General features: G+C 45.1%; 1 protein-coding gene across 4 annotated transcripts; it reads right to left on the reverse strand.

Moving 5' to 3' along the window:
* Window positions 1–869: 869 nt before the first annotated feature.
* Window positions 870–24,934, reverse strand: caskin2b (CASK interacting protein 2b). 4 transcript variants are annotated; one of them, XM_089018637.1, is made up of 21 exons: window positions 24,707–24,934; window positions 23,354–23,527; window positions 15,780–15,831; window positions 13,802–13,899; window positions 13,186–13,331; window positions 13,005–13,100; window positions 12,165–12,295; window positions 11,845–11,953; window positions 11,479–11,587; window positions 10,317–10,411; window positions 9,745–9,862; window positions 9,067–9,201; window positions 8,535–8,716; window positions 8,382–8,463; window positions 8,032–8,135; window positions 7,833–7,943; window positions 6,817–6,918; window positions 6,601–6,739; window positions 4,898–6,529; window positions 4,480–4,759; window positions 870–1,812 (listed from the first exon to the last, which is right to left on the reverse strand). In XM_089018637.1, the coding sequence occupies exons 2-21, from the start codon at window positions 23,445–23,447 to the stop codon at window positions 1,719–1,721; spliced, it is 3,909 nt and encodes a 1,302-aa protein (XP_088874763.1). In that variant the 5' UTR covers window positions 23,448–23,527; window positions 24,707–24,934; the 3' UTR covers window positions 870–1,718. The 4 variants fall into 4 exon arrangements, with proteins under 4 accessions (XP_088874763.1, XP_088874766.1, XP_088874764.1 ...); XM_089018640.1 differs by having other exon boundaries at window positions 8,400–8,463; window positions 9,067–9,198; window positions 24,707–24,933; XM_089018638.1 differs by having other exon boundaries at window positions 9,067–9,198; window positions 24,707–24,933.
* Between the last annotated feature and the right edge of the window lie 1,635 nt (window positions 24,935–26,569).

Below are 26,569 nucleotides of genomic sequence, written 5' to 3' on the forward strand. Positions count from 1 at the left end.
TGACTTCCCGGATTGAAAGGCGGGCCTGGAGGACGGATTAATAAATACATGTAAATATAAATGTGAATATAAACACAACATAATAAATATAAATAGTACGTATAAATATAAATATATGTCTTTGAGAGTTTTGAAAGGCGCTTATAAATGAAAAGTATTATGATAAATTTTTTAAGATTTAATATTAAATGGACGAATATTAAAAAAACTAAACAATATACAGTATGTACTGTAATGCAGGAGGTAATCATAATTATGCTTGAGGGATATATATATGTATATATATATATATATATATAGATCTGTCGATCTCTCTCTGTCTGTCTATCTATATATATACACAGTATATATAATCTGAATATCCGTATCAATTGCTATCTCTCTCAATCTCTCACTCTATACGCAGATCTATCTATACTGCAGATTTGGAGGTATTGAGATATCGATCCCTACATGGATACATATCTATGTAGATACGTATTTGCATTTGTATAAATAGCATAGGAATTCCATCTCACCTGCAATGTCGAGCAATCGGGTCTCAGGATTGCCTTGTGATCGTTTTCACTCCGTATCCTGCAGGTCAAACTGGAAAATTGATCTTGTCGAGTGGTCAGAAGGAAGGGGGGGCATTAGTGGGTGTGACATTGCACAGTGAAGCACGGTACACAGAGGTGGCATGTGCAGGTACAATATATCTCAGAGGGCTGAGATTCTTGGTCGATACCTTGAGGAGGAAATTACACAATCACAATTTTCACAACAAATGTTCTGGGACCATTCATTGTACAATCGGTGCAAAGCATGTGTTCCCTTGACTTGAGCCATACTTTGTGGACCCTGACATGAAAAAACAAGTTGCACGACAGTTGGAATAATAATAATCTTTTAATTAATTTGATGTATCAAAAGGGAAATTGTGCAAGTACTATTGCATACGTGCACGAGCAGGACGGTCAAGGTCACATGACAGTCACGTGATCAAGAGCGCCGTGCAGAAAAACATCGGGAAATAAAAACATGTTTGTAATCTGTACAAAGACTTTGGTTGAATCGATCTGTGTCATATAAAGCTTAAATACTACAATAAAATATAAGTCACTGCTTCCCTTTGAAAATTAGGAGCATCTTAACTCTTTAACGCAACAGGCATGTTAAGAAGAAATATTAGCTGAGGGTAGAAGATATCATCCACATGAAAGTGAAAGCACAAACATGCTAATGGGCAGCAAACAGGCTTTGCCATGCTAATTGAAATATTGTAGCTGCGCTGGGGACGAGCATGCTAATCATAATCACAGTAATTGATGGTGGCGGCTAAAGAGTTAAGATGACGCCTCTGGAAAGTATCGAACCCGTTCGACATTTGACGATTGCGACTCTTTTCCAAATCGTTTGCATCAGTCAGAAAGAACACTTTTGAAATGTTTGGACGGCAGGGGGGCGGGGGCGTCTTTTCCTGTTTCTTGTCATTTTTATCCAGTGTTTTCTTCCACAAATCACTTGCATGTCATTTTGACAAGAGGAAAACAAATAAACACTTGCGTGTTTATGATATTTGGACCCGCGAGTGATGTCACGCTTAAAGTATGGAATGAAAAGTGTCTGTCGAGTTCCTACTCGTCAGCACTTCCCAATAAAAGCGGTTCCACCGTGTTGATTAAGTGCTGCTGTTTGAGGTCATGTCACTTCCTGTGATTTTCACTTGAACTGCGCCTTCAGTCCAACATGGCGTCCAACTGGTCGGCCAGGTCATCAAACATGTTCCCGATGTCATCCAGGATGTTTCCTGCTGACTTGACCGTGTTGGCTCTGCTCAGAGATACCCAACACCAAAAAAAAAACAGACAAACAAAAGAAGTTGATTAGTCAAAAAGAAAAAAGTCCAAGCTGGCGCCCGAGTAGGTAGCCATCGGCAAGTGCTCTCACAAGCCTTCCATTTGTTTGTTGTTTTTGTGTTGTCTTTGTGTTTTCTTTTATCACTTAGTGTTGTTGTGCGTCGTGTGGAACAGATATGGATTGTTTTTCAGCATTTTTGGCCACAACATTCCTCAAGGAGACTACTGAGCGGTTGCGCCTTTTCAGCAGCACAAATATGCCAGCACTGTTTTTGATTTGGGAGGAATGTCGGTGCCATTTGACTGTCATCGCTGTATAGATCTGGGGATTTTTTTTGCACCTGTATTGGGCAGCATTTTCAAAGCTTTGTTCAGCCTAAAGGTCGGTGCTGTTGGACAGTCCACAGCTGGATGGATGCATGGCCGATGTGTATGTGTACTGTCGCTGCTTGGAATTGAAGTGGATTTACGTGGAACAGGAGATGTGAGACAATCTCTTTTTGTCAATGGATTCGACAGCTTCGTGCTTGCTTTCAACACTTAGCTTGTAGCAGACGTGCACATTTCACCACGACGTCCCAGATCTACTGGTGAAAAGGACGCTTTGATCCTCTCCTATTTCATCTAAAACTGCTTCATACAACAAAGAGGGTGCAGAAAGTCATAACGATTAAATTACTCTGTCTTTTGTGTTGTGTCACATTGTTTGTTATTTAGTTTTTTTTTTCTTGTTTTGACTTCAAGATGGTGCCGCGAGAGTGGCAGCCTTCACAGCAGGTCTTGTATTTTGTATTTCTACTTCTTCCTTTTCTTTCCTCTTACTTTCATCACTTTGCTGCTGTAAAATGTAAATTCTCCACTGCGAGACTAATAAACGCAAATTTGTGCCGTTCGAAGTTGTGGTGAGGAGACATGATGGCCACCCTCATAGTATCCCACTGTCATGATGCTAAAAGAAATGTTAAATAATTTTGTGTGTTCTGGATTTTGGATGGGAGAAAGGTGCACATTTCTCCCCATCCAAAACAGTAGAGTTGGGCGACCACTAATTGATTTAGACTGATTGAGAAGGTGATTGCAACCACCTGGGAATGGCCAATTGCCGCTGGGACCTGATTGGCCAGAAGCTCAGGTGAAGCACCTTTAAAGCCAGCCTGAGCCAGTCTCTCGGGGAGGAAGAAGAGGGACAAAGGACAACCTGGAGAGCAGTGTTACCTGGGGCCTGCCGAAAACCGACATCCATTGTGACTTCAAATAAAGAAAACTCACAATACCCTTCCTGCATCTGGCTGAGTGAACTTTTATCATCTTTCCACCTGCTTGCTGTCTTGCCGCACGACAATTAGTGGCAGTGGTGGGATCGTTTCACCCTGCATGAAGAAGGTGGGATCGTTACGCCTTGCTGAAGTGGAAAAGATAGAAGGAAGCCGAGATGGAGAATGTGAGACGAGGAAGAAGTTGTGTAGCACGGGCCAATCAAACTGGACTGAAGAGTTCTGAAGGGGATCAAGGAAACCAGAAGCTTGAGTTGCCCCAAGAAGATGCCGTTCTTCTTTTCCATGAGGCGTCTGACAGTTGCCAAGCCAAGGATGGAACTGAGCAGAGTGAGATGGAACCAGTGGTGAAGCCTAAGACTCAGACAAGAGGTGATGTTGATCGAACAGATCTAGAGATCAGATGCACCCAACAAGTAAGAATGGACATTTGACAGTCGATCTAGTCAACATTATCCCCCTCTGGGACCGCAGCCCCGGGGCGCTGACTCTTGAACAGCCAGGCCAACGAACCTTCGTCCCGCACAAGAAACTCCCAAGTTGGGTTACTTAACATGCCCAACCTCCACAGTTTCATCATCTAAGACAAGCTGCAATTCCCATGGTTTCTGAACCCAGAATTCCAGAAAGAAGCGGAAGATGCAGAACGTCAGAAGCTGGAAGAGGATCTCCAGCGAGAATAACGGCAAGAATTTATCAGGGAGAGATTGGCACCCTGGACAGAAGGTGTTAATATTGTTGCATATGGGATCAAGTAAGCTACTGGCAAAGTGGCAGGGCCCATACGCTGTGACTAGGAGAATAGGACCTGTCACATATGACTTTCTCTGCCCTGACAACAAATGTTATTGCTGATTATTTGACAAGAATGTCTGAACTCTGAGGAGAGGGGGTGAATGATGTCATGATGCTAAAAGAAATGTTAAATAATTTTGTGTGTTCTGGATTTTGGATGGGAGAAAGGTGCACATTTCTCCCCATCCAAAACAGTAGAGTTGGGCGACCACTAATTGATTTAGACTGATTGAGAAGGTGATTGCAACCACCTGGGATTGGCCAATTGCCGCTGGGACCTGATTGGCCAGAAGCTCAGGTGAAGCACCTTTAAAGCCAGCCTGAGCCAGTCTCTTGGAGGAGGAAGAAGAGGGACAAAGGACAAGCTGGAGAGCGGTGTTACCTGTGGTCTGTTGAAAGCTGATATCAACTTCAAATAAAGAAAACTCACGATACCCTTCCTGCATCTAGCTGAGTGAACTTTTATCCTCTTTCCACCTGCTTGCTGTCTCGCCGCACGACACCCACAATGCAGCTTCAAGTGAGGTGACTGAGAAGTCGTGAGAAATGAGTATGAATGTTCCTGCACTCACCCGTCACCCTGGTCACGGTCCAGGATCAGCTTCCTTTCGACGGCCTTGAGGGCCGCCGCCAAAGATGTGCTGGTTTCATCCAGTCTCTGCTGGACAACTTCCGTACCACCTGGGCTTCCCGAAGCCTGGATTTTGGCAGCCACCGGTGAGGAAGGGGCAGGGCAAAAATGGGCCGTGGCCACCGGTGAAGGCCCGCGAGATGGAGACCAAGGAGGCGACGCGGCACCAAAGGCCAGACTTTGGACCACGCTGACGCTAATCGCTGGAGATCCGAGTCCAGCTTTGTCAGAAAGAAGAAAAAAAAAGAGTTGATCCCAAAACTACATTTTCATCATGTTTGTAAAGAACAGGCTGCACTAATGACGACCGCAGATCTCAAATGAAATCATTATGGGAAGCGTGCAAGTCGTCAAGTTACCTTGCGCCGACAACAGGCTGTGTCGAACAGGTTTGGGGGCCACGAGAGGAGGTTTCGGGAATGGCAGAGGTTTGTCAGGGACCCCCGTATCTACCCTCAAGCAGGCTTCCTCTGGGTTCTTCTCATCGGCGTCAGCTTCAATTTGCTCTTTGCAAGGGGATCCTTCGTCCTTCTCTTTAGGTTTGTGTCGCCGTTTGACCGTGTCAGATTCCTTCAAGTTGAATTCGGGGACCTCCAGGCTCTTGGCTTTGTCGGACGCCGTCTCTGGTTTGGGAGGTCCCGAGGCCGCAGCTTTAGGCCTCTGCTTGATGGTCAAGTTTCCCTCCTCGGCGAAAGGGATGCACTCACTGGAACTGTTGTGGGGCGACTGCGAGCTTTTGGGCTCAGATTCCTCCGTGTCCGACTTTCCGTCTAGGTCGTCCTCGTGCACACTCTGCATCCTTCTCCTCATCCCCGGCATTTCTTTGGATTCAGTGGTAGGCGGTCCCTGTGGATCAAGGTCACGTTTGGGATCTGGAGGCTTTTGAATTTCTGCACTTGCTTCCAGGGAGGCCGCGATGCTCCTGACACTTCCCGGGCTGTCGGTCACCACGCTGCTGGTTGACGACGATGACACGGAACTGCTGTCGGTGATAATGCTGCCCAAGGAGACGGTTCGGCTGTCGGCCATTAGGCTGACGCCGCCACCGGATGACGAGGCAGTGCTGCTGTCGCTCAACTCGCCGCTGGTTGTGCTGCTCACTGAGCTCAGTCTCTTGGGAGGCGGCGGCGGGGGTCCTTTTTTCCGTGCTCGTACAGCAAAAGACTGACTCCGGCCTACGTTGACGCTCTTTTCCAGACCAGATTGTATCCGAGCTGTCTGTGAGCGGCCATGTTTGCGGCTCATGGTGGCATACGAAGGAACGTTTGCGGAAGGAAGTGCCGGCTCCTCATCGTCTTCGTCGGGTTCACCGTCTGAAAGAGCGTAGCGGTTCAGACTGTAGGTTCGTTTCTTAGAAGGCATGAGAGTCCTGCTCTTCTCCTGGAGTCCGGCGGATGCGTCAGTTGATCCACAGTGAGAGTGCAGGTAGCTGAAACCCTTCAAAGCCGGTGAGCCGTGAGGAGAGGACCCGTGAGAGCGAGACAATTTGGGTTTGGCGGGGACGGCGGGGTACTTGAAGACAGTGGCCGTTCCTTGGGGAACCAGCTTGTGGACGGGCCTCTGGTCCCAGCCCTCTGGGACGTTCCTGTCCTTGGCAGGGCTGCCGTCCAGGCTCTCCTGGGACAGTCTGTGGGTGTTGACGGAGACACCGAGGGCTTCCTGAGAACGTCCGGAGACTCGGGATTGAGTGTCTACGCCGTCCCGACCGTGGGACAAAGTTGGAGCATTCCTGACATCCTCACAGTCGGCATAGTGGCCAGACATGGCAGACTGCAGCTCCACGCTCAGTTCGCTGTCCTGAAAGGTCATCATGGTCTTGGGAGTGCGGGGGGACGAGCATTCCCCGCCAGCGTCTGGCGGCTCGATGGCGACCACGTGCAGCGCACCCGGACCTTTACGCCGCAACGTTGCCTGGCCGGATTCGGCTTGAACGATGGCCCGGTGGATGTCACACAGCTTCTTCACTGCTAACATCAACTTCTTCTGGTGGCCTGTGGGGACAAATCCATGCGGTCAAGACAGGCAAAGAGTATGTATGCTTCGCGGGATGATTGGCGCTCACCCAGTTTTGTGATGCCGATCTCTTGCAAGTCTTCCCACGTCAAGTCTTTCACAATGCCAATGCTGTCGTAGCCGTTTTCCGAGAGTCTTTTCAGGTACTGTGGAAGACCGATGGCGCCGAGCCACTCCCCAAGCTCTGACTGCAACACAACCGTACTCGGGTCACGCTTGACATTCTGCAAGAAGTTTTCTGGGCCGTTATTTGGACTCTACTCACCGGCATGTATTCCGGAAGCCACTCAGGAATGTTCAATTTGTTGATCTCTATTGAGATTTTCTTACGGTGTCCCGGTTTGGTTACGCCAATGGCAGTCAGATCCTGAAGGCCGGTTATCAACACATCAAAAACTGTTAAGAACTAGTTACTGTCTACTGATTGACAGATCAGTAATATGGTCCATCGAGGAAAAGGTTTCTTCAGCCGTCATCTGTATTTCTTTGAAGGTGTTGGACGTTTTGCTCCTCATTCGAAGAGCTTAGACAGCGAACTAAATTTGTGCTGGTAACTCTAGCACTTATATACATCCCTAATGGACAGAAGTGGCGGTGACATACCTCTGCCCTGTTAGGTCCCTGCTCTGAAGTTGGGGGACCAGACTACTCCATGAAGCCAATTTTTGTCCTATCTGATTACTTCTAATGTTCTATACCTGGCTTTGATTGCCTCATTAGCTCTGGTATCGCCTAATTAGCATGACTAAGCCTACGTGGTAACGACCTAAGAAGACTGTTGTAAGCATGGTCAAAATTCAACCTTAAACCACCATGGCGATTTAGTGAAGGGTTTTGCTGTTTTACAAAATTTGCTTATTTTTCTCCCCTTTCAAACCATCTATTTTCTTGAGCTAAGATTTTAACCTCACTGTTTTCAAATGAGTGGTTGCAACGTTTTAGATACAGATGTACTGCCGATTGAGGCCCACTAGCATTGTCCATGTTGATAAAGTCTTTCATGAGCATTTGTTTAATTTCCCCAATGTATTGCTCTTTGCAATCTTCATTTTTACAATGTTGCCACCTCTGTCCATTAGGGATATATACGGATGAAGAGTGAAACGTCCGACACCTTCAAAGAAGTACAGATGACGGCTGAAGAAACCTTTTCCTCGATTATTGAACTAGGAGTGTATCTGAAGTGTCAGTGACAAGTGTGCAATGTCACGGACTGCAGAACAAGCATAACTACTCCCTTGTACAAAACCGAACCCAGAAAACAGGAAATAGTTTGTTGACCTCAGGCGTCATCCTGCTGATGGTGGGGACATCGTAACCAGCAGTGATGAAGTTCCCCGCGTATTGCTCCAACTGGAAGTCACTCAGCCACTCAAAGATGGCCTCGGCATCCTCAAATAAGATACCAAAAATCGCATATATCATTTTCATCCCTATCAATGTTATCATTGTCATAAGCATATAGAGTATAATTTGTTACCTTGCCATCCAGCAGCTGCTGAGGATGAAAAAACTGCTGCTGGGTCAAGTTCTGTTCTGCCACTTGCTGCACCATCGCCGTTGGCCTGCGGGAGGCAATAGAACCTGCAAACAGGGCAACAAAAGATGGCAAGAGGGTAAAAGAACACAGTGCAACAAGAGGAAAATGATGTTGTGAAGACCAACAGGGTGAAGTGGAGAAGCAGGAAGACAAGGAGGAAAAGGAGAAAGAGGTGGATGAGGAAGAAAAAGAGCAGGAAGAATATACATAGGAAGTGCAGCAAGATCGAGAAAGAATGGAAGGACAATGTCAAGAGAAGAAAGAAAAAATGAGAAGAACAAAGAATGTGCCTGAGGCATCTGTTGAACCTGCGTGGTACTGAGGCTGCTTGCCCGAGTGCATAGCTCCACATTCAGCAGCAGGGGGCGCTGCCTATAAACGCAAAATTGAAAGTTATCCTGGTGCCATGATGATGATGATGTGCAAAAGGTGTGAGGGTGTACCTTATTTTCATGGTGACCGGCGGCAGCAGCAGAGGCGGCGGCAGCGGCGGCAATGCCGTTGTGTGCGTGGATTAGCGTGTTGTTATTGTTGAGCGTGTTGTTGTTGCTTTCGGTGCTCTGGCCGCTACCGGCACTGCGCGTGCTGCCCACGCTCTCACTACTCCCCACACTGCTGCGGTCTCCTGAATGGTACATAACACATTGAGTTCCCAACAGACTGAGGTGTGGTCACATGACCTACTGGACCACCAAGTTTATGTCCGTGCACATGTGATCGACCATTGATCAGACAGTTTTGAAGAATGGCTTATTGTGCGACACTGTAAGTATTGTATAGTTTTCCCAACGACAGTGTAAATATCAATGTAGGTTAAAGGTCACCTAAATATGATTCAGAACATCCTATCAAAGTACATTGTTCTGTTGTCAATATGACAAAGCCATCGGACAATCTTATCTTTATGAAATGACCTGAAAAGGTTGGAAATTTAACAGCATGGTTGTGCGACGGTTGCAAGAGGCGCATGCGTACCTGCGGCTGGGTTGGGGGACACACACAGGGAGTAGGAGTCATCGCCATGAGGGGATAAGTTGAGGCCGGCGGACAGGGCTGCTCTGGAACGACGTCTAGCGGGAAGGGAGGCGTGCCGGGAGATGATGCCCCCTACTGGGCAAGATGAGGAAATGCAGTGGGGGTGGGGGGGGGGGACAATCAAATGGGCATTTAGAGCAGTGCTTGATGACCCCAAATGGGCCAATGAACATTTTTTGAAAAATGATGCACATGTAACCAGAGCGCCATTGCTATAGTCGACAAACAGTTGTAGTTTATTTTAGGGCTTCTGACAGTATACAGGCAATAGCTAATTTATTTTAAAAATTTGACCATAACATTCACTCATCACTGGTCTGGTTGACTATATCGAGTTTTCTGTCATTTTTGATTGACAGAGTGCCGGGAGATTTTTCAGTTGTAATTAAGTGCATGGTCAAATGCATGCGGGAAGTGCATGGAATGATTGGAATGATCCGCTCGGTTTGGATTGGATTGGATTTGCCTTTATTAGTCTCGCAGTGGAGAAATTTACATTTCACTGCAGCAAAATTATGAAAGAAATGAAAGTAGAAAAGCAAAATACAGGAGCTGCTGGAAAGGCTTGTAAATCACATGATTGGACGGTGTAATAACATCATCATCCTCGGGACTCACCGGCACGACGGCTGATGACCTCGACGATGGAAGGTGGGAAAAAACCCACGCGGTCCGTGCCCCGCTGGCTGTCATGGATGTGACCTTTCCAGCGCCCGTCGGCATGCTGCTCCAAAACCTGGCGCCACAACATTAGCTTAGCATCTGAATGAGCAATGAGGACTTTGGTTGGTTTGTGTTCTTCATTTTTTTTTCATGGAGTACTTCATTGGTTTATGTGTGTGTGTGTGTGTGTGTGTGTGCGTGTGTGTGTGTGTGTGTGTGTGCGTGCGTGCGTGTGTGTGTGTGCATGTGCGTGTGTGTGTGTGTGTGCATGTGCGTGCGTGCGTGTGTGTGTGTGCATGTGCGTGCGTGCGTGTGTGTGTGTGCATGTGTGTGTGTCTGTAAGTGTGTGTGTGTGTGTATATATGTTTGTGTATATGTGTGTATATATATGTTAGCTCAAATTCATTCGATGAGGTCCTGAATTGCCTGAAAAGTTGAGTTACGCAGCTAATTGAACATGTAAGTCAAGGAAGCATTTTCTGTGGGTTGAGCTGGGCTTGCTGCTTAGAGCGGCTCAGTCGGCTTACCGTGATCACATCACCGGCGCGGATGTTGAGGGCGGTGGGATCATGAAGGTTCCACAAGTCCTTCAGCGCTCGCACCTGCAGAACCCCCGTCGCATCTGCAGGGCAAATGTGGAGGATATAGTGACCTCACATTCAGGGATGCATCTGGGAAATTTAAAAAGGGGGCCAGGTGGCTCCCTTGGGTATGAAAAGGGGTCCAAATTCTATAATTGATGGGCCCGATTAAACTACATTGCCGAAGTCTACCAAACTGATTGAAATGAACCAAAACACATTCATTGAAACATTATATTTCTAAATTGCAAAAAAACAACAACATTATTTGACTAAAATCTATTTTTTAATAGATAAACAATTTTAATTCAAGTCAAATAATGTATTCATACATAAAATAAGCAAACCTTTTCTCTTCTCTTTAGTTATTACACAATGAATCCCGTGCTATTTTGATATTCTACGGTATTACAGAAGACAGAGAACAGACTTAGCACAATATTTCTTACTCGTGTGTACTTCAACAATTTCTTTAACAAATCAATTCTTTGCTTTTAAAAATTGTAACGTGCTGCGACAGCTCTGAAATCATCCCCATTAGCCACTAAATTTGAATCATTAAATGCAGTTTGCTGCAAAGAATTGTCACTACCCTCCGTTGTTTCTTAAAACACGAAAATATGTTTGTTTGCTGCTTGTTTTCAATGTCTTTTAGAGTTTTAATCCGGTTCTCTCGCTCCATATTGTAACCCACTATGTCCATGTCATATGATGTAAATACTGAAATGCACCATGTGTAAATGAATATTCGATTATCTGTTTGGCCAGTTTCCGGTGGATCACCGCGAAAGTTAAAACCTCTGACGGAAACCAGTTTTCAATTGCTGTTTCACTGAATGTGTTTCTTTCGTTATTTTAACAGAAGTATGTCATATGTGGCGCAGATCATGTCGCAATATGCGCCAATCGTAATACACGTGCTCCGGTGCTGGCGCAGTGGAGTTCTAAAGTTGTGCCTGTGGCTGTCAAAATGTGTAAATGGCGCAAGGGCGCGGCCCAGAAGCATCCCTGTACATTGACCTCATTATGACCTCAGTGCTCAACAGGTTAGATAACATACGCACACAATCTCTCTCACACACACATACACACAAACACACACACGCACCTCTGAGCAGTTGCTTGATGTCACGACTGGCGTGTGAGGTTGTGAACTGGTTGACGATATCGAGTGCCGTCTGGTTGTACGTGTTTCGGATGTTCACGTCGACGCCGGCCTATAATGCACACATACACGCTTAAGCGCAAATGCATACACATCACAAATATGCACACATACAAACACACACACACAGAGTAGTGAGGAGCGTTTGAAGCAGCAGCAAAGTGGGTCAGGCCGCCTGCAGCCCGAACACTCCGCTTGAAAAAGAAATACGCAGGAAAAGAAGGAGGCAAAGTAGATGACGCGGCGCAAGCAGTTCGACACATTAGAACATGGCCGTCACTCAGTTGGTGGGTGGACCAGCAAACTCACGTCCAGTAGCAGCCGCACCACCTCGGTCTTGCCATAGAGGGCGGCCTCGTGCAGGGCGGTGCCCGACTTTGTGGTGGCATTTATATCAATGCCTGCCTTCAGTAGCAACCTGCACATACACACGCACACACAGAACACACACTAAGCTTTTATTCTTTAGACAGAGCGACCAGCCAGTGTGTATGACGCAAATTAATTGATTCATTTCCTGCCTGGAATCAGGCGAGCAGCAGGATATACTAGACACATATTGGCAACCAATGGAGCGGCCAGTAGCACATGCAGCCAAAGAAGGGAGTTGCGGTCAGTTACGCACTCACCCGATGACGTCCTTGTGACCGTTGCGAGCGGCGAGGTGAAGCGGCGTGGTAAAGGCCGAGTCGCTGGGCTCCTTGCGTTCTCCCTCCAACAGCGCCACCACCATGTTGCTACTCAAAAGCAGCTGGGCCACCTGACAGACACGCGACCAACCAAATGTCATTTGATACTCCGCAAAGGGGATTTTGAGTGGAGGAACTAAGTCAAACTCAAGGCCCGGGGGACAAATCTGAAAAAATAATTTATTTGCCCCGCGAAAGCAAATTAAGCATGTCAAGTGCCATGATGCTTACTAAAGTCTGATGCAAAATTTTAAATTATCTCATGTAAACCACAAAAACAGTCAGAATTATTGACTTCAAATTTAAAAACTAGTTATTCATTAACTCATTCACTGCTAGACATGTCCAAAAATATGTCCACGCCAGTGCCAGGGTTTTCACTCAAATTCAAGGACCCGCATAATATTGCATTTTTTGGACTACATAAACATTCATCGCAGCGTAAGAAACCTTCGACGCTCTTATTTTATCAGAAAAAAGTTAATTCCTAAGTTATATGGGTCTGGAGTAATATGAGGTGCAAGTGGGGGCAGTTGTACAAAAGGCAAATGCTGCCCCTCGTAGAAGGGAAAAAACATTGCCAGAGGTATAACCAGCGCTTTATTGGCACCCCCGCGCAAGAAACCCCAAAACCCAAATAAATTCGGGAATGGCAGTGAATGAGTTAATTTGTTGTGCACTCTATATATAATGTGTGGAGGGGATGACACAATCCAATGGCTTCCCATTATTCATAACGGCCCCTGAGAGGACACCGTAACTAAAATATGGCCCGCTGACCTTATGGCGTCCGAACTCGCAAGCGAGGTCGAGCGGCGTCTTTTTGGCCTTGTTGACCAGGCATGGGTTGGACTGGTGCTGCAGGAGCATCTCTGACTGAAAATGACACCAGAGGTCTTTCTTTCAATAGGGGAGCTTAGTGGTGGATGCGACCAGGACAACGGTGCACTGGCTGACTCACCACTTGGTAGTGTCCATACTGCGCGGCGAGGTGAAGAGGGATGTGTCCGTCCAGCGAGATGCCATTGACGGACGCTCCAGATCGCAACAGCATCAGGACCGATTCCGACTTACCCTGCCAGGCTGCATAATGCAACGGACGCATCCCTACAAAAAAACAAACAAACATGTATGCGTTAACTCATTCACTGCCAGATAATGTGCAAAAATGTGTCCACTCCACTGCCAGGGTTTTTGTCGTTGTCACTTGAATTCCAGGACCCACAGAATATTGAGTTCTAGGACTACATAAACATTCAATGTAGTATAAGGAATCTTAGACTCTCTTCTTTCATCAGGAAAAAAAGTGATTTCCTAAATTATATGGGTCTGGAGTCATATGAGCTTGAAATGGGGGTGGACATCCAAAATACATTGCAATACATAAACATCGGTTTATATAGCGCTTTAACAACATGGATAAAACGGAAATTCTGCCCACTTGTGGAAGACAAAAAAACAGTACCAGAGGCCATGGCCAGCGCTTTATCGGCACCCAAGCATGAAAAAATTGTGAATGGCAGTCTATGAGGTAAAGTTGATGCGGCTGCTGATGAAGAGGAGGTGTGCATTCTTACCATTGCTGTCCTTGACATCCACGACGGCCTGCGCGTCCAGCAGTGCCGCTAACAGCTCGGCGCTGCCCGTTAGGGCGGCGTGATGCAGCGCAGAGAATCTGCACACCAAAAAAGGAGCAAACAGCATATCAGCCCTTCAAAAGAAAACTCACCGTCCAAAGCAGGAAGTGAATCATCAATTTATGTGCGTTCAATCATGCCTTGTTTTGGAAGAAAGGGATAGAATTCGAATTAAATGTTTTCATCTGATTCAAGAAAAACATGATCTCAAGCTGGACAGATTTGTTTTTTTCTATTAGTTTCAGTCCTAAAAGTATACTGTTCATACCCCAGAAACAGAGACACCATGACAAGATTCCAGGTGGATTTTTTTAGTTTTTTTTTTTTGCACTGGAAAGTGATTGACATGAATTTGAATTCACAAGCACATGTTTAAACATGTTACCAGCGCTCCATGCATTGAGTCGATAACAACACCTTCGTGATAAATATATCAATGACACTGAGTGATGTAGGCTTAAAGTGCAAAAGAGTGTGGGTGTGTGTGTGTGTGTGTGTGTGTGGTGGACCAGCGTGGACCCGGCGCAGCCAAGGACATGTGACCTGACAGGACAAAAGGCGCCATTGCATAACATCACCATTCATGTGGCCACCGCAACAAAGTTGGCCGCTGGCAAAAGCGCCATTAATGGGGCGGGCGGGCACACGCACACACATCTACGAAAATCCCGCACAGTACATATATGATTGGGGGAGGAACGTGATTCAACCGTCGGCAAACAATGCCTGACACACTTTTGCCAGGCCCCGCCCACTTCAGGTGAATGGTCAAATGTAAGCCATCTCATTGGATGGAAGAGCTGAGTGTAAAGTGGGAGTGAGGGCATGGGGTAAACGGTGACCTGTTGTCATGAAGACCCTTGAGGAATGTGTTTTGGTCACCACGGTGATACGAGAAGTTGGTGAACATTTGTCTTTTTGGTTGATAGGTCGATAAGCGCAGCCACTTCGTTCGCCAATCATTCAATCCTCCTCCCCAATTCCGAGCTAGCTGAGCTTTAGTTCTTTGAATCGCTTGCAAGGGAAGATTTTGTCACAGTGCTTTTCATCTCCACAGACAACACATCCTCCTCTCCCGACAGACTTGGGGAGGCATACTTGTCCAGATAAGCATTTTTAGGACCTTTTCTTCTCGGGTTTGATGTCTTTATTGTCATTTATTTCAGTTTTTCTTGATCACGAGGCCTGTAACTCCTCCCCCCCCCCTTCATCGCAGGTTGAAAGGCAGTCTTGAAAGACTAATTAAAAAAAATAAAAATACAAATGCTAATTTGAGTTTGGAACCAGACTTGTCTTAACTCATTCATTGCCATTCCCGAATTTATTCAGGAATAGAAAATATGACGTAGAGCGCCATTCTTGAATTTGTTCGGGTTATGGTTTTTCTTGCAGGGGTGCTGATAAAGCACTGGTCATGGCCTCTGGCAATTCTTTTTCTTTTCCACAAGGGGCAGCATTTACCGTTTTCCATGTGAGCACTTTGTTCCATGTTAGTGCTTTGTTCCCGCTTCAGCTGTTGTTAAAGCGCTATATAAACCAATATGTATGTATTGCATTGTATTTTGGACAGCCACCCTCATTTCAAGCTCATAGAACTCCAGACCAATGTAATTTAGGAATTGACTCTTTTTTTCTGATGAAAGAAGAGAGTCTAAGGTTTTTTTACGCCGCATTGAATGTTTATGTAGTCGTAAACTCAATATTCCGTGCGTCCTGGAATTTGAGTGAAAATGGCAAAAACCCTGGCATTGGAGTGGACACATTTTTGCACATCTGGCAGTGAATGAGGTAAATAGCAGCTTAGTCCCCTCAAGACAAACAAACGGATTGGTATGGTTATGAGTAGACAGACGGACATTAGTGCAGGCACGTTAGTGTATTTGTGTGTGTGTATCTGTATGTGTGTGCGCACTTTTACCCGTCTGCGTCTTGGTAGTTGATGTTGAGTCTTTTTGTAGATCCTAAAAGTTCTGTAAGAACAAAAGCCAGAGAACAGCAAAGTGAATGTTCTGGTACACAAACACAACACAAAGGCGACCAATCAAGAGGAACATCGGCAATGCAGATGAAGTTTACAGGGGGAAAAAAACAAGAAAAAAATATGCTGGCACACACACAAGATGTAGATAGTGAGGAGAGCAAGTAGCGTACGGGGCTCCCTGCGGTAATGCGCTCGTGTCGGTTTGATAAGCATGACCCGCTTTTCCTAATGAACCCCCAAAACAGCAACGCGCTCTCTTCCTCCTCCTTATCAAAGATGGTTTGTGTGCGCAATCGAGCTCCACACCGCCACCATATTTTTTTCTTTCTCTTCCTCTAATCACACCGATCAATCTCCTCATTGAGCATCTAAACTCCGCCCTCCCAAGAGCAAGTGTGGAGGGGATTCATGTCATAGAAATGTTTTTTTTTAAGTTCAACCGGCTTAAACTCTTTTGGAAAGTTCTTTTGAATGAATATTTGAATGAATAAATAAAGTCAGAATTCCCTGACATTTACCCAGGCTGGTTTCAATAAGCCAATAAGCAGTTTGTCTAGTCGAAATGTGTTCAAAGTGTGCGTGTGAGATCAAACTATTATTTTCTTTTTGTTATTTTGACATGGCAGGGTGTGGAATGTATCCCCCCCCCCCCCCCACACACACACCACACACAAACTATCCCATTGAGTTATTCAAGATTGACTGTGCTTTGAATTGTCTTTTACTTTGAAAGGTGTTTGCAACCACAAGAGTCGGCCAGTAAAAGAAGGAGCTCACAGTTTGTCGCTTGCTCGTTCCCGCGCCTCCCTGCCTTCCTTCCTTCCTTCCTGCTGCTCGCAAGAACAACTTGCACCACAAGAATGCAGAGGACTAAAATTAGAGGCGCACTTGGACCATCACGCTATCATTACAGTTTGTGCTCGCAAAATGCTTCCAATCAAAACCTTTCACACCTCCTCTATTTCACACGAGGCGACCTGGTCGAGAGAGCTTATTTCAAAGTACGAAGCCAGGACCCATTTGACGTATGAAGCAAAACTCACAGTGTCGTCCATGTTGGCTAAACTACACTCACCCCATAGTCCCCTCCTACTTTGAAAGGTTTGTTTGGACTGGATGGGTTCATCATGCTCACAACCATGACTGCCACAAAGCCTCCCTAAGAGCAGACCTTACTAACTCCTGGAGCCTCTTGGTACCTCCTAGTACCGCCTGGTGCAGGGCTGGGCAACATTTGATGTGGAGGAAAGATCAATGGTCACTGTACCACCCACCTTCATCTAATGACTACAAAAAGAGTGAATAATTGCCAAGATGGCCGAAATGATCTGCTGAGAAACGTTTCTTCTGATTGGATGAGTGTGTGGAAGCATAAGCAGCTAAAGAAGTGACGTACAGTCACGGGCGCAACCTGTTCCTGACCCCAACGACGCCACATCTCGCAAACCTTCACACTTGCTGTCCCTGACACTATTGTTCCCGTCGACAGGAAGCCACCAATCACAGAGCAGTTCCTGCTTTGCTTGCCCCAAAGTGACATCAGCTGAAAACCCTCCTTTCGTCTGATGTTCCCGAGTCAATTACCCGCACCGCTTCAGGACTCGAAACCGCTATTCTCCTAAAATAAAATAATAATAATAATAATAATAATAATAATAATAATAATAATAATAATAATAATAATAATAATAATAACTGAATTTGGGGAAGCCATTAGACTGTTTAATCCCCTCCAAATATTCCATACAAAGCACTGCCGGACACGTGCAAAAATGTGTCCACCCCCGTGCCATGGTTTTTGTCATTGTCTCTTGAATTTCAGGACCCACAGAATATTGAGTTTTAGGACTATATAAATATACATATACATTCAATACAGCGTTAGAAACCTAAGAAAAAAAGAGTTAATTTCTAAATTATATGGATCTGGAGTTATAAGAGCTTGAAATGAGGGTGGCTATCCAAAATACAATGCAATACATACATATTGGTTTACATAGGGCTTTAACAACAGCTGAAGCTGGAACAAAGCACTAACCTGGAAAGAAGGGGAAAGCTGGCCCCTCGTGGAAGGGAAAAAATATTTTCAGAGGTCTGACCAGCGCTTTATGGGCACCCAAACAAGAATAAACAAAACCTGAACAAATTCGGGAATGCGCTCTACGTCATATTTTCAATTCCCGAATAAATTGGTGAATGGCAGCTCATGAGTTAATAAATAGCTAGATTTCATATTTGAAGTAAAAAAATAATGATTGTTATCGTGGTTGATATGGGACAATTTGAAATTTTGGTTCAGATTTAGGCAAGCATCATGGAATTTCACAAGTTTGATTTGCGGGCCTAATAAAATGATGTACAGGCCAGATTTGGCCCCTGGGCCTTGACTTTGTCACCTTTGATCTAGCTCATTCTCTTCTTCTCGAATGTGTGGGAAGGAAGGAGGACAGTTCACCACTTGATCCATGCTACAGCGCTCCTGAAGCTAGCAAACACACACTAGTGTTGTGGAATGTCTCACTTGCATGCTGATGTTTGACCACACACACACACGCACACGCACACACACACACACACACACACACACACACACACACACACACACACACACACACACACACACACACACACACACACACACACACACACACACACACACACACACACACACACACACACACACACACACAAGCATGTGACCTCCATCCTATACTCCCCTTGCTGTCAAGTTGTCATCTGTCCTCATCAAACTCTTTCCCACTAAAAGCAAAATTCCAAACTCTGGATAGACAATGCAAGGTGTCACTCATTCACCAACACGATGGCATCATCACCTACTCACACAATCTTACACACTTACACACACATTCACTTGCACACACACTGCCACAATTACATTCACAGACACACACTCATGCACATGCAAACAAACAGACAAGCACATACATGTGCGTGGATACACTCACATATGCACGCATGCACACACTGTGATGGATGAGGTTGTGTGAGCAACGATGCGTACATGAAAAGCCTTGAAAGTGGCCCAGGACAAGACAAAGCGTGTGCGGGCGGGCGGGCTTGTAGGGCGACGTCATGGGCGAGCGCCCCCAGGGCAAAGAGGAGACGAGTAAGGCACCACGGGATGAGCGACAACGTCACACTTGCTCAGCGTCATCGTTAGCCTAACGCTTCTTCTACAAGTGTAGCAACAATCCGCAAAAAATGTCATTGACTCTTGGGAGCCACAAAATGCCCGTTTAGAAACAGGAGATGTACTCAATTTTTCTCCAGATGGCGCGCTCCATTTGATACTAAAACAACCGAGAAGGAAATTCCTCTTGCACATTTGGGTTCCATGCGCAAGTTAACTCATTAACTGTCATCCAAAGTTATTCGGGAATTGAGAATATGACGTGGAGCGCCATTCCCGAATTTATTGGGGTTTTGTTTTTTTCTTGCATGGGTGCCAATAAAGCGCTGGTCAGACCTCTGGCAATGTTTTTTCATTCCACAAGGGGGCAGCATTTGCCTTTTATCGATGTTAGCGGTTTGTTACCGCTTCAGCTGTTGTGAGAGCTGCTACATAAATCAATATGTATGCAGTGGGTTGTATTTTGTGCAGACGGACCCATTTCAAGCTCAGATAACTTTGGACCCATCTAACCTTGGAATTAACTCTTTTTTTATGATAAAAGAAGGCAGTCTAAGGTTTCTAATGCTGTATTGCATGTTTATGTAGTCCTAAGACTCAATATTCTGTGGGTCCTGCAATTTGAGTGAAAATGACAAAAACCCTGGCACTGGAGTGGACATAATTTTGCACATTGTCTGGCAGTGAATGAGTTGACATGGAATTGGGTTCCGCCCCAACTGTCTCTGGCATTGCATGTGGCCACCGCTAGTGAGAGGACGTGGACCACGGTGAGGAACCCCGAGAGCCCCGAAGTCTCCCGCTGCCTGTGTGGGAGGGGATCTTTGTTCATTCTCTCTCAGCCAAGAGTAAAAGAATGTCAGCGACAGACGAGTGGCGACACGTCACCTCAGCGCAGCCCAATGCCAATCAGCTAACGTGTTGCCAAAAGTATCGCAAACCTTTGGAGGCAGTGCTAAATGAAAGAACATCCAATGAGAAAGCTGGATGAAGATAACAGTGCAATGAACGAAAACGCAGAAAGTTTGTAAATGCGTGGAATTACACGGATACTCGCTCACATATTAAGAACCTCTACTGGCCACAGAAAGTGATGGTAATAAAATTAAAATAATCTCCGTAGATGACGTCTTACTTTGCTTCAAGTCATGCTGATATAGAACATCTCAATGTGTCACCCGAACCTTTGACTTTTTTCTTGCTGTCAGAGTCGCGAATAAAGTCGGCCGGGGTACTGCATGAATATTTATCGCTTGACGTGGAGAAAGGACTGAATGGGAGTTGTTGACAAAACAAACAGTGATATGACTGGTGCCCTTTAAGAAGGAGTCCTCAACCTTCTCCAATCGTAGTCTTAGTTGATTGTTCTTATTGGGCTTGTCTCCGAATGCTGGGAGCCAGAGCAATCTTTATGACCTCATTGCCGTATTTATGAGCCTGTTGCAACATATCTGTTTTGGTACTGCTTTTTTTTCCTTGCTTGTGGGGTATTTTTTAAAGGGTATGTCAGAGACACAGATGGAGGCATTTGATTTTCAGAGTAAAATTTCTTTGACACCTGAAAGACAACCGACGTCTCCGGACAAGTTGTGTCCATAATTTGTAAAATGGCTTCAAATGATTTCTATTGTGCGTATTTTAATAAGATTCCACCGCATATAGCTATATTTTACGTTTTAAGACTCGCGCTGAACATTCAGGAAGTCTTGTTTTTGAGTTGGTGACGAGTCCGTACGTGACGTCAGTAAAGGACCGCCTCCTGACCGTAAAAAAGATGCATTCTCGCGGTCCTTCCATCATGTCAATGTATTTTGCTGTACTGTTTTGTTTGAAAACCTTGTGGTGCACCCAAAAGCCGCCAGAAGAGGGAGTCCAAGCTCCATGGAAGGAATTTATCAGCCTGTGGAAACGGGCTGAATTCTTCCTCACAGGAGCTGGTCGCCATTTTTTTGCCTCTTTTGTGGGACGCTACATTGCAGTCCAGATGCCTCAAAATGACACGGAAGGACTTCTTTAATCGATTGCAAACATGTATGCTTTCCTCTTCAGAACTATTTGAATCATATTCATAACTGGATGTGTAACAAGAAAGCATATTCTCCGAATCTGAAGCCATTGTTTTGATTCTCTAGCAATGCAAGACGTCATGGCGTGATGTCATGAACTAGGGGCGGGACTTTCTGAAAATGCCCAATTTGCAGCTCAATTTTTGGCAGATTTTGGACACTTTAAGTCATTTTTATTGGTGTTTTGCATTTGAATAAATATATCATACTGCGTGTTTTGGGTATTTTAGATGCTATAAAACGTTTTTCTGATGTCAGTAAAAAAACAAAAAAGTGACGTCGGTTGCCCTTTAATGCGGCTCCCTTACCCACACTATGGTGGTGATGACCAAATGAGGCCGATTTTCCCCTCCATTCCATATTTTTTACTTCAAGATGGCGTCGCATGAGTGGTTGCCTTTACAGCAGCTCCTGTATTTTGTTTTTGCTGCTGTGAAATGTAAATGTCTCAACTGTGAGACAAATAAAAACTAATCTAATATAATCTAATTCCGTTTTGAGAGACAGGGAGAGGAAGCGCGATGAACCACTTCCCTGGCGGCGGCGCTGGGGAGGATTCTACATGAGGCAATGCAGCCTGGTCATCTTGGAAGCAGAGTCTCTCCACCTGGAATCTTTTCTCAAACTTTATTTGCATTTTTGTGATGCCTCCATCCCCCGTCTCGGTGAGGTTTAGTTCAGGGGATGTCCTCCATCTTTACCAATTTTTGGCCTGTCAAGCACTTGAGACTTTTTCCATTAGTGAATGGAAAGCGATCGCTTGAAAAGGTGAATTCAGCATTTAAAGTTCCCCAGACCTAATTTAGCAGGTTCAAATATTGCATAGTTTAGGTGACGGTGGATTTGATAAAGTCAGGCAGAGAAGTCCCCCCCGCCCACATGATAATTCCTTAATCCTGGCAGGTCGCCATCTGCGTGCTGCGGGGAGATTCCGACTACACTTGGAAAACACACTTTGACGTCATAATTGGGAGTTTGGAAACCTTCATTTTTTTCTCAAATACTCCTGAAATTCATTTTAAGAGTTTTTTTTAAAGGATTAGCGAGTCTGATTGACATTTGCCAATTGCATTGAAATCATTCTCCCCCCTTCCCCAACTCATTCACTGCCATTCCCGAATCGGGAATGGCAGTGAATCGGGTTTTGTTTTTTCTTGCTAGGGTGCCAATAAAAAGCAGGCCAGACCTCTGGCAATGTTGTTTTTCCTTCCACAAAGGGGGGACCATGTCCCTTTTTCGATGTTAGCGCTTTGTTCCAGCTTCAGTTGTTGTTAAAGCGCTATATAAAGAAATAAGTATGTATTGCACTGTATTTTGGACAGCCACCCTCATATAACTCCAGGCCCATGTAATTTAGGAATTAACTATTTTTTCTGATGACAGAAGAGAGTCTGATGTTTCTCACGTTTCATTGAATGTTTATTCAGTCCTAAAACTCTTTCTAAAACTAAAATTCTGTGAGTCCTAGAATTCCAGTGAATATGACAAAAACCCTGGCACTGGAGTGGAAACATTTTTGCACATTGTCTGGCAGTGAATGAGTTAATGACTGTGTATGCACTTTTATATTATGGATGATAGAAGTGAGCCAAGTTTCTACCTCCCGCTAGTTGCGTTCAACAATTCAAATGCTGTAAGTGAAATCCCTGATTGACATGGTGGTTACCTCCCGACCCCCGACCAATCTTCCAGTACGATGCGAACAAGGTGAATGTTTCAACTTACTGCTCCTGCTGGTCTTTAGCTTGGCCAGACCTCTGGCAATGTTGTTTTTCCTTCCACAAAGGGGGGACCATGTCCCTTTTTCGATGTTAGCGCTTTGTTCCAGCTTCAGTTGTTGTTAAAGCGCTATATAAAGAAATAAGTATGTATTGCACTGTATTTTGGACAGCCACCCTCATATAACTCCAGGCCCATGTAATTTAGGAATTAACTATTTTTTCTGATGACAGAAGAGAGTCTGATGTTTCTCACGTTTCATTGAATGTTTATTCAGTCCTAAAACTCTTTCTAAAACTAAAATTCTGTGAGTCCTAGAATTCCAGTGAATATGACAAAAACCCTGGCACTGGAGTGGAAACATTTTTGCACATTGTCTGGCAGTGAATGAGTTAATGACTGTGTATGCACTTTTATATTATGGATGATAGAAGTGAGCCAAGTTTCTACCTCCCGCTAGTTGCGTTCAACAATTCAAATGCTGTAAGTGAAATCCCTGATTGACATGGTGGTTACCTCCCGACCCCCGACCAATCTTCCAGTACGATGCGAACAAGGTGAATGTTTCAACTTACTGCTCCTGCTGGTCTTTAGCTTGGCCAGAAGCTTGTGCGTGGATGATAGGTCGCCGCTCTTCACCGCCTGGAGGAGGTCCTGCTCCTTCCCCATCCTGCTCACGACACAGCACCACAAACCGCCGTCGCCGCTGCCTTAGCGCAACATCACGGCAAGACTCCAAAGCTTCAACGCTGAAATTTGATAATAAATATTTTTTTTATTTGATAAGAAAAGTCAGGGTTAGCCAAGCAAGTTGCGTTCAACAATTCAAATGCTGTAATTGAAATTCCTGATTGACATGGTGGTTGGATCATATCATCCTTTCTTTGCCATGATGTCATCTGTTGACCACTATGATGTCATGTCATGAATGGATGAAATCAATGCGTTGAATGAGATGGTGGCATCATTCTTAGGATGGCAAAAAAATCATGCGCCATAGGATGACATCAAGACATCATTAGCTATAGCAGCACTGAGCAGACGCAATCCATGTGAAGTTCCACATGAAGTTCCAGAAGTGTCTGAGAACCTCCATTGGCTTGTTGGACACAAATGATATATTGATCCAACAAATTCTGAACCTTATGGCAAATGCCGTTGTCAAACTCTGCCCATCTTGGCACCTAAATCCGCTGACTAAATGCACTTGGTATACCGATGGTTCCTCAATTGCATCTGATCCCGGCGTACAGGAACTTTCCATTGGCTGCATCAAAGTTGTGGTGTCAACACGCATTTGTTTGGGGAAGCTTTGACACCGCAATTCCCAGCTGTTCATATTTCGTAAGCGCTGAGTTGAGTCGAGTCAAGCCGGCCCGTCATTCCCGTTAGCAGGCGTCAACGTTGCTCCATTTTTTGTGCCTCTTTCTGGCACTGGAGCCTCCAGATATTCCGCAAACGAAAGACATCAAGTGCTTTGTGCTGCAAAAACAGTCCTACGAGAAATGTTCCACTTGAAGCTTCTGCTGCTGACACAAGCGACACACACAAGGCACATTCTTCGCCAGTGTCAACACTTCCAAGGGGAATTCGGCACCCACCGAGCACTTTTGCTTTGCTTGCTCACAAACACACATATCATTGCATTTTTCTTTTTTTCCCTACATGTTGAGTCCGTAAATTTTAGGAACCTCTATTTGTGTTTGGGGTGATTGATCATCAAGCAGAGTTGTGAAAGGAGGACAGGGAGGAATGGGGGAGGGAGTGGTGGTGTATTGGAGGTGGTGGGGGGGCGGTGTATCGTCCTAACCCAAGCGGACATGTCAGGGTGGGTACGGTGTAACAGTTCGGAGCGAGATGGTGGCTAAATAGTTTGAAAATGTTGTCGTTGCCTATTTTTAAACGACTGAAAAACAAGTTATTCCTACCTTTTCGGCCGCCATGGGTCGGCTCAAGCCTCCCACAAGCGAGGCGACATTCCCGACGTGGATTCTCGTCAAAGTGTCGATCGTTCGCCGTCCTTCGGCCGCCAAACGCCACTCTACTTTTACCTTTCACTTCGCTGCCCAACTCACGACGAATTCAAGCTAGTTCGGGAACTTTTCCTTCGCATGTGCGCCACTTGTTCGTCTTCTCCTTCTTGCTCTCTCTCTCTCTCTCTCTCTCTCTCTCTCTCTCTCTCTCTCTCTCTCTCTCTCTCTCTCTCTCTCTCTCTCTCTCTCTCTCTCTCTCTCTCTCTCTCTCTCTCTCTCTCTCGACCATCGCCTCCACTCTAGACGGGCATCAAGCTATACATAACGTCACACACCACATCCGCCTAGGACTTCAACACAATAACACTTACCGGAAGTTGTCACTTCATTGAGAATGGAGCCGCTTTTTGCGCGTCACGAGCGTAACACCTCTGAAATCTCGTACCGCTTATTCCTCAATAGATTCGCGGGGGTTGCTGGAGCCTATCTCAGCTGTCTTCGGGCACGAGGCGGGGGACACCCTGAATTGGTTGCCAGCCAATCGCAGGGCACACAAAGACGTACAACAGTCACTCTCACACTCACACCTAGGGACAATTTGGAGTGTTCAATCTGCCTGCCATGCATGTTTTGGAGTGTGGGAGGAAACCGGAGGACCCGGAGAAAACCCACGCGGGTCCAGGGAGAACCTGCAAACTCCACACAGGGAGGCCGGACCGGGACACGAACCAGCGACCTCTGCACTGTGAAGCCGGTGTGCTAACCACTTGACTACTGAGCCGCCCTCCTCTGAAATCGGACATAGAAATTATCTGATCTGCTTATCCTCACGAGGATCGCAGACGTGCGGGCAATTGAAGGGTTAATTGAAACATTTATTTTAAAATCGTTGATTATGCTCATGCTGTAAAACAATAGCAAGGAAAACATATTTAATGTATATTTATGGGTGTTGTTATTCTTTATCTCTCGATTAGAAGGTTTTCTTCAGCCGTCATCTGTACAAAAGTGAAAGTCACTTTTGTACAGATGACGGCTGAAGAAACCTTCTCATCGATGGACCACTCCTGTACGACTGAGAGCTTACACAGACGTATTCTTTATCTCTTTTGTTTAAATTAAACCGCATTTGGGTTGACCTTAAATATTTCATCTTTAATAAGCCTTGGTTATAAAATGGCGTAGTTGTGGTATCATAATTGCATATCTCATGTTTCTAATAAATTAATTAATCAAAATCATTTAAGATTTACTTTAATTAATTTTGCCTTACGCTGGCGATAGTTGTCAAAATAGAAGTAATTCAGCAAGCAATAAACTAATAAAGACTAATAAAGACAAATAAACTAATAAAGACTAATAAAGGCAAATCCAATCCAATCCAAGCAAATTTGCGCTCCCTTAGAGCCAGGACATTGACTTTGGTGCCACCTAGTGGCTATCTACAACATATTAGCTATCGGTTTTCCAACACGCATTCAATTGATTGTAAAATTATTATCATGATAATTTGACGGATCTTGATTAATAAAAACTTCATCTTTATAAGTCTTCACAAAAAGTCCTATTATATTTTAGTGATGATACTGCTACTGATGATAATGTGCAATGCATGATTGGTCAAGGCTCAGCAAATGTTGATTGATGACGCATTGTCATCCACATCATCATCATTCGTATATGACAAAAAATACTAACTAGCGTTCATAAAGTTCAATCAGAATCAGAATCACTGTGTGCCCATGTAGAGAAGACACAATTTTGAGGCAAATCCAAAGAGAATTTTATTACAAAGTGCAGAATGAATAATATAAATAT

The sequence above is a fragment of the Hippocampus bargibanti genome, linkage group LG17 (genome assembly GCF_051943395.1).
Source record: "Hippocampus bargibanti isolate YZ-2025 linkage group LG17, ASM5194339v1, whole genome shotgun sequence".
In the NCBI taxonomy this organism is placed as follows: domain Eukaryota; kingdom Metazoa; phylum Chordata; class Actinopteri; order Syngnathiformes; family Syngnathidae; genus Hippocampus; species Hippocampus bargibanti.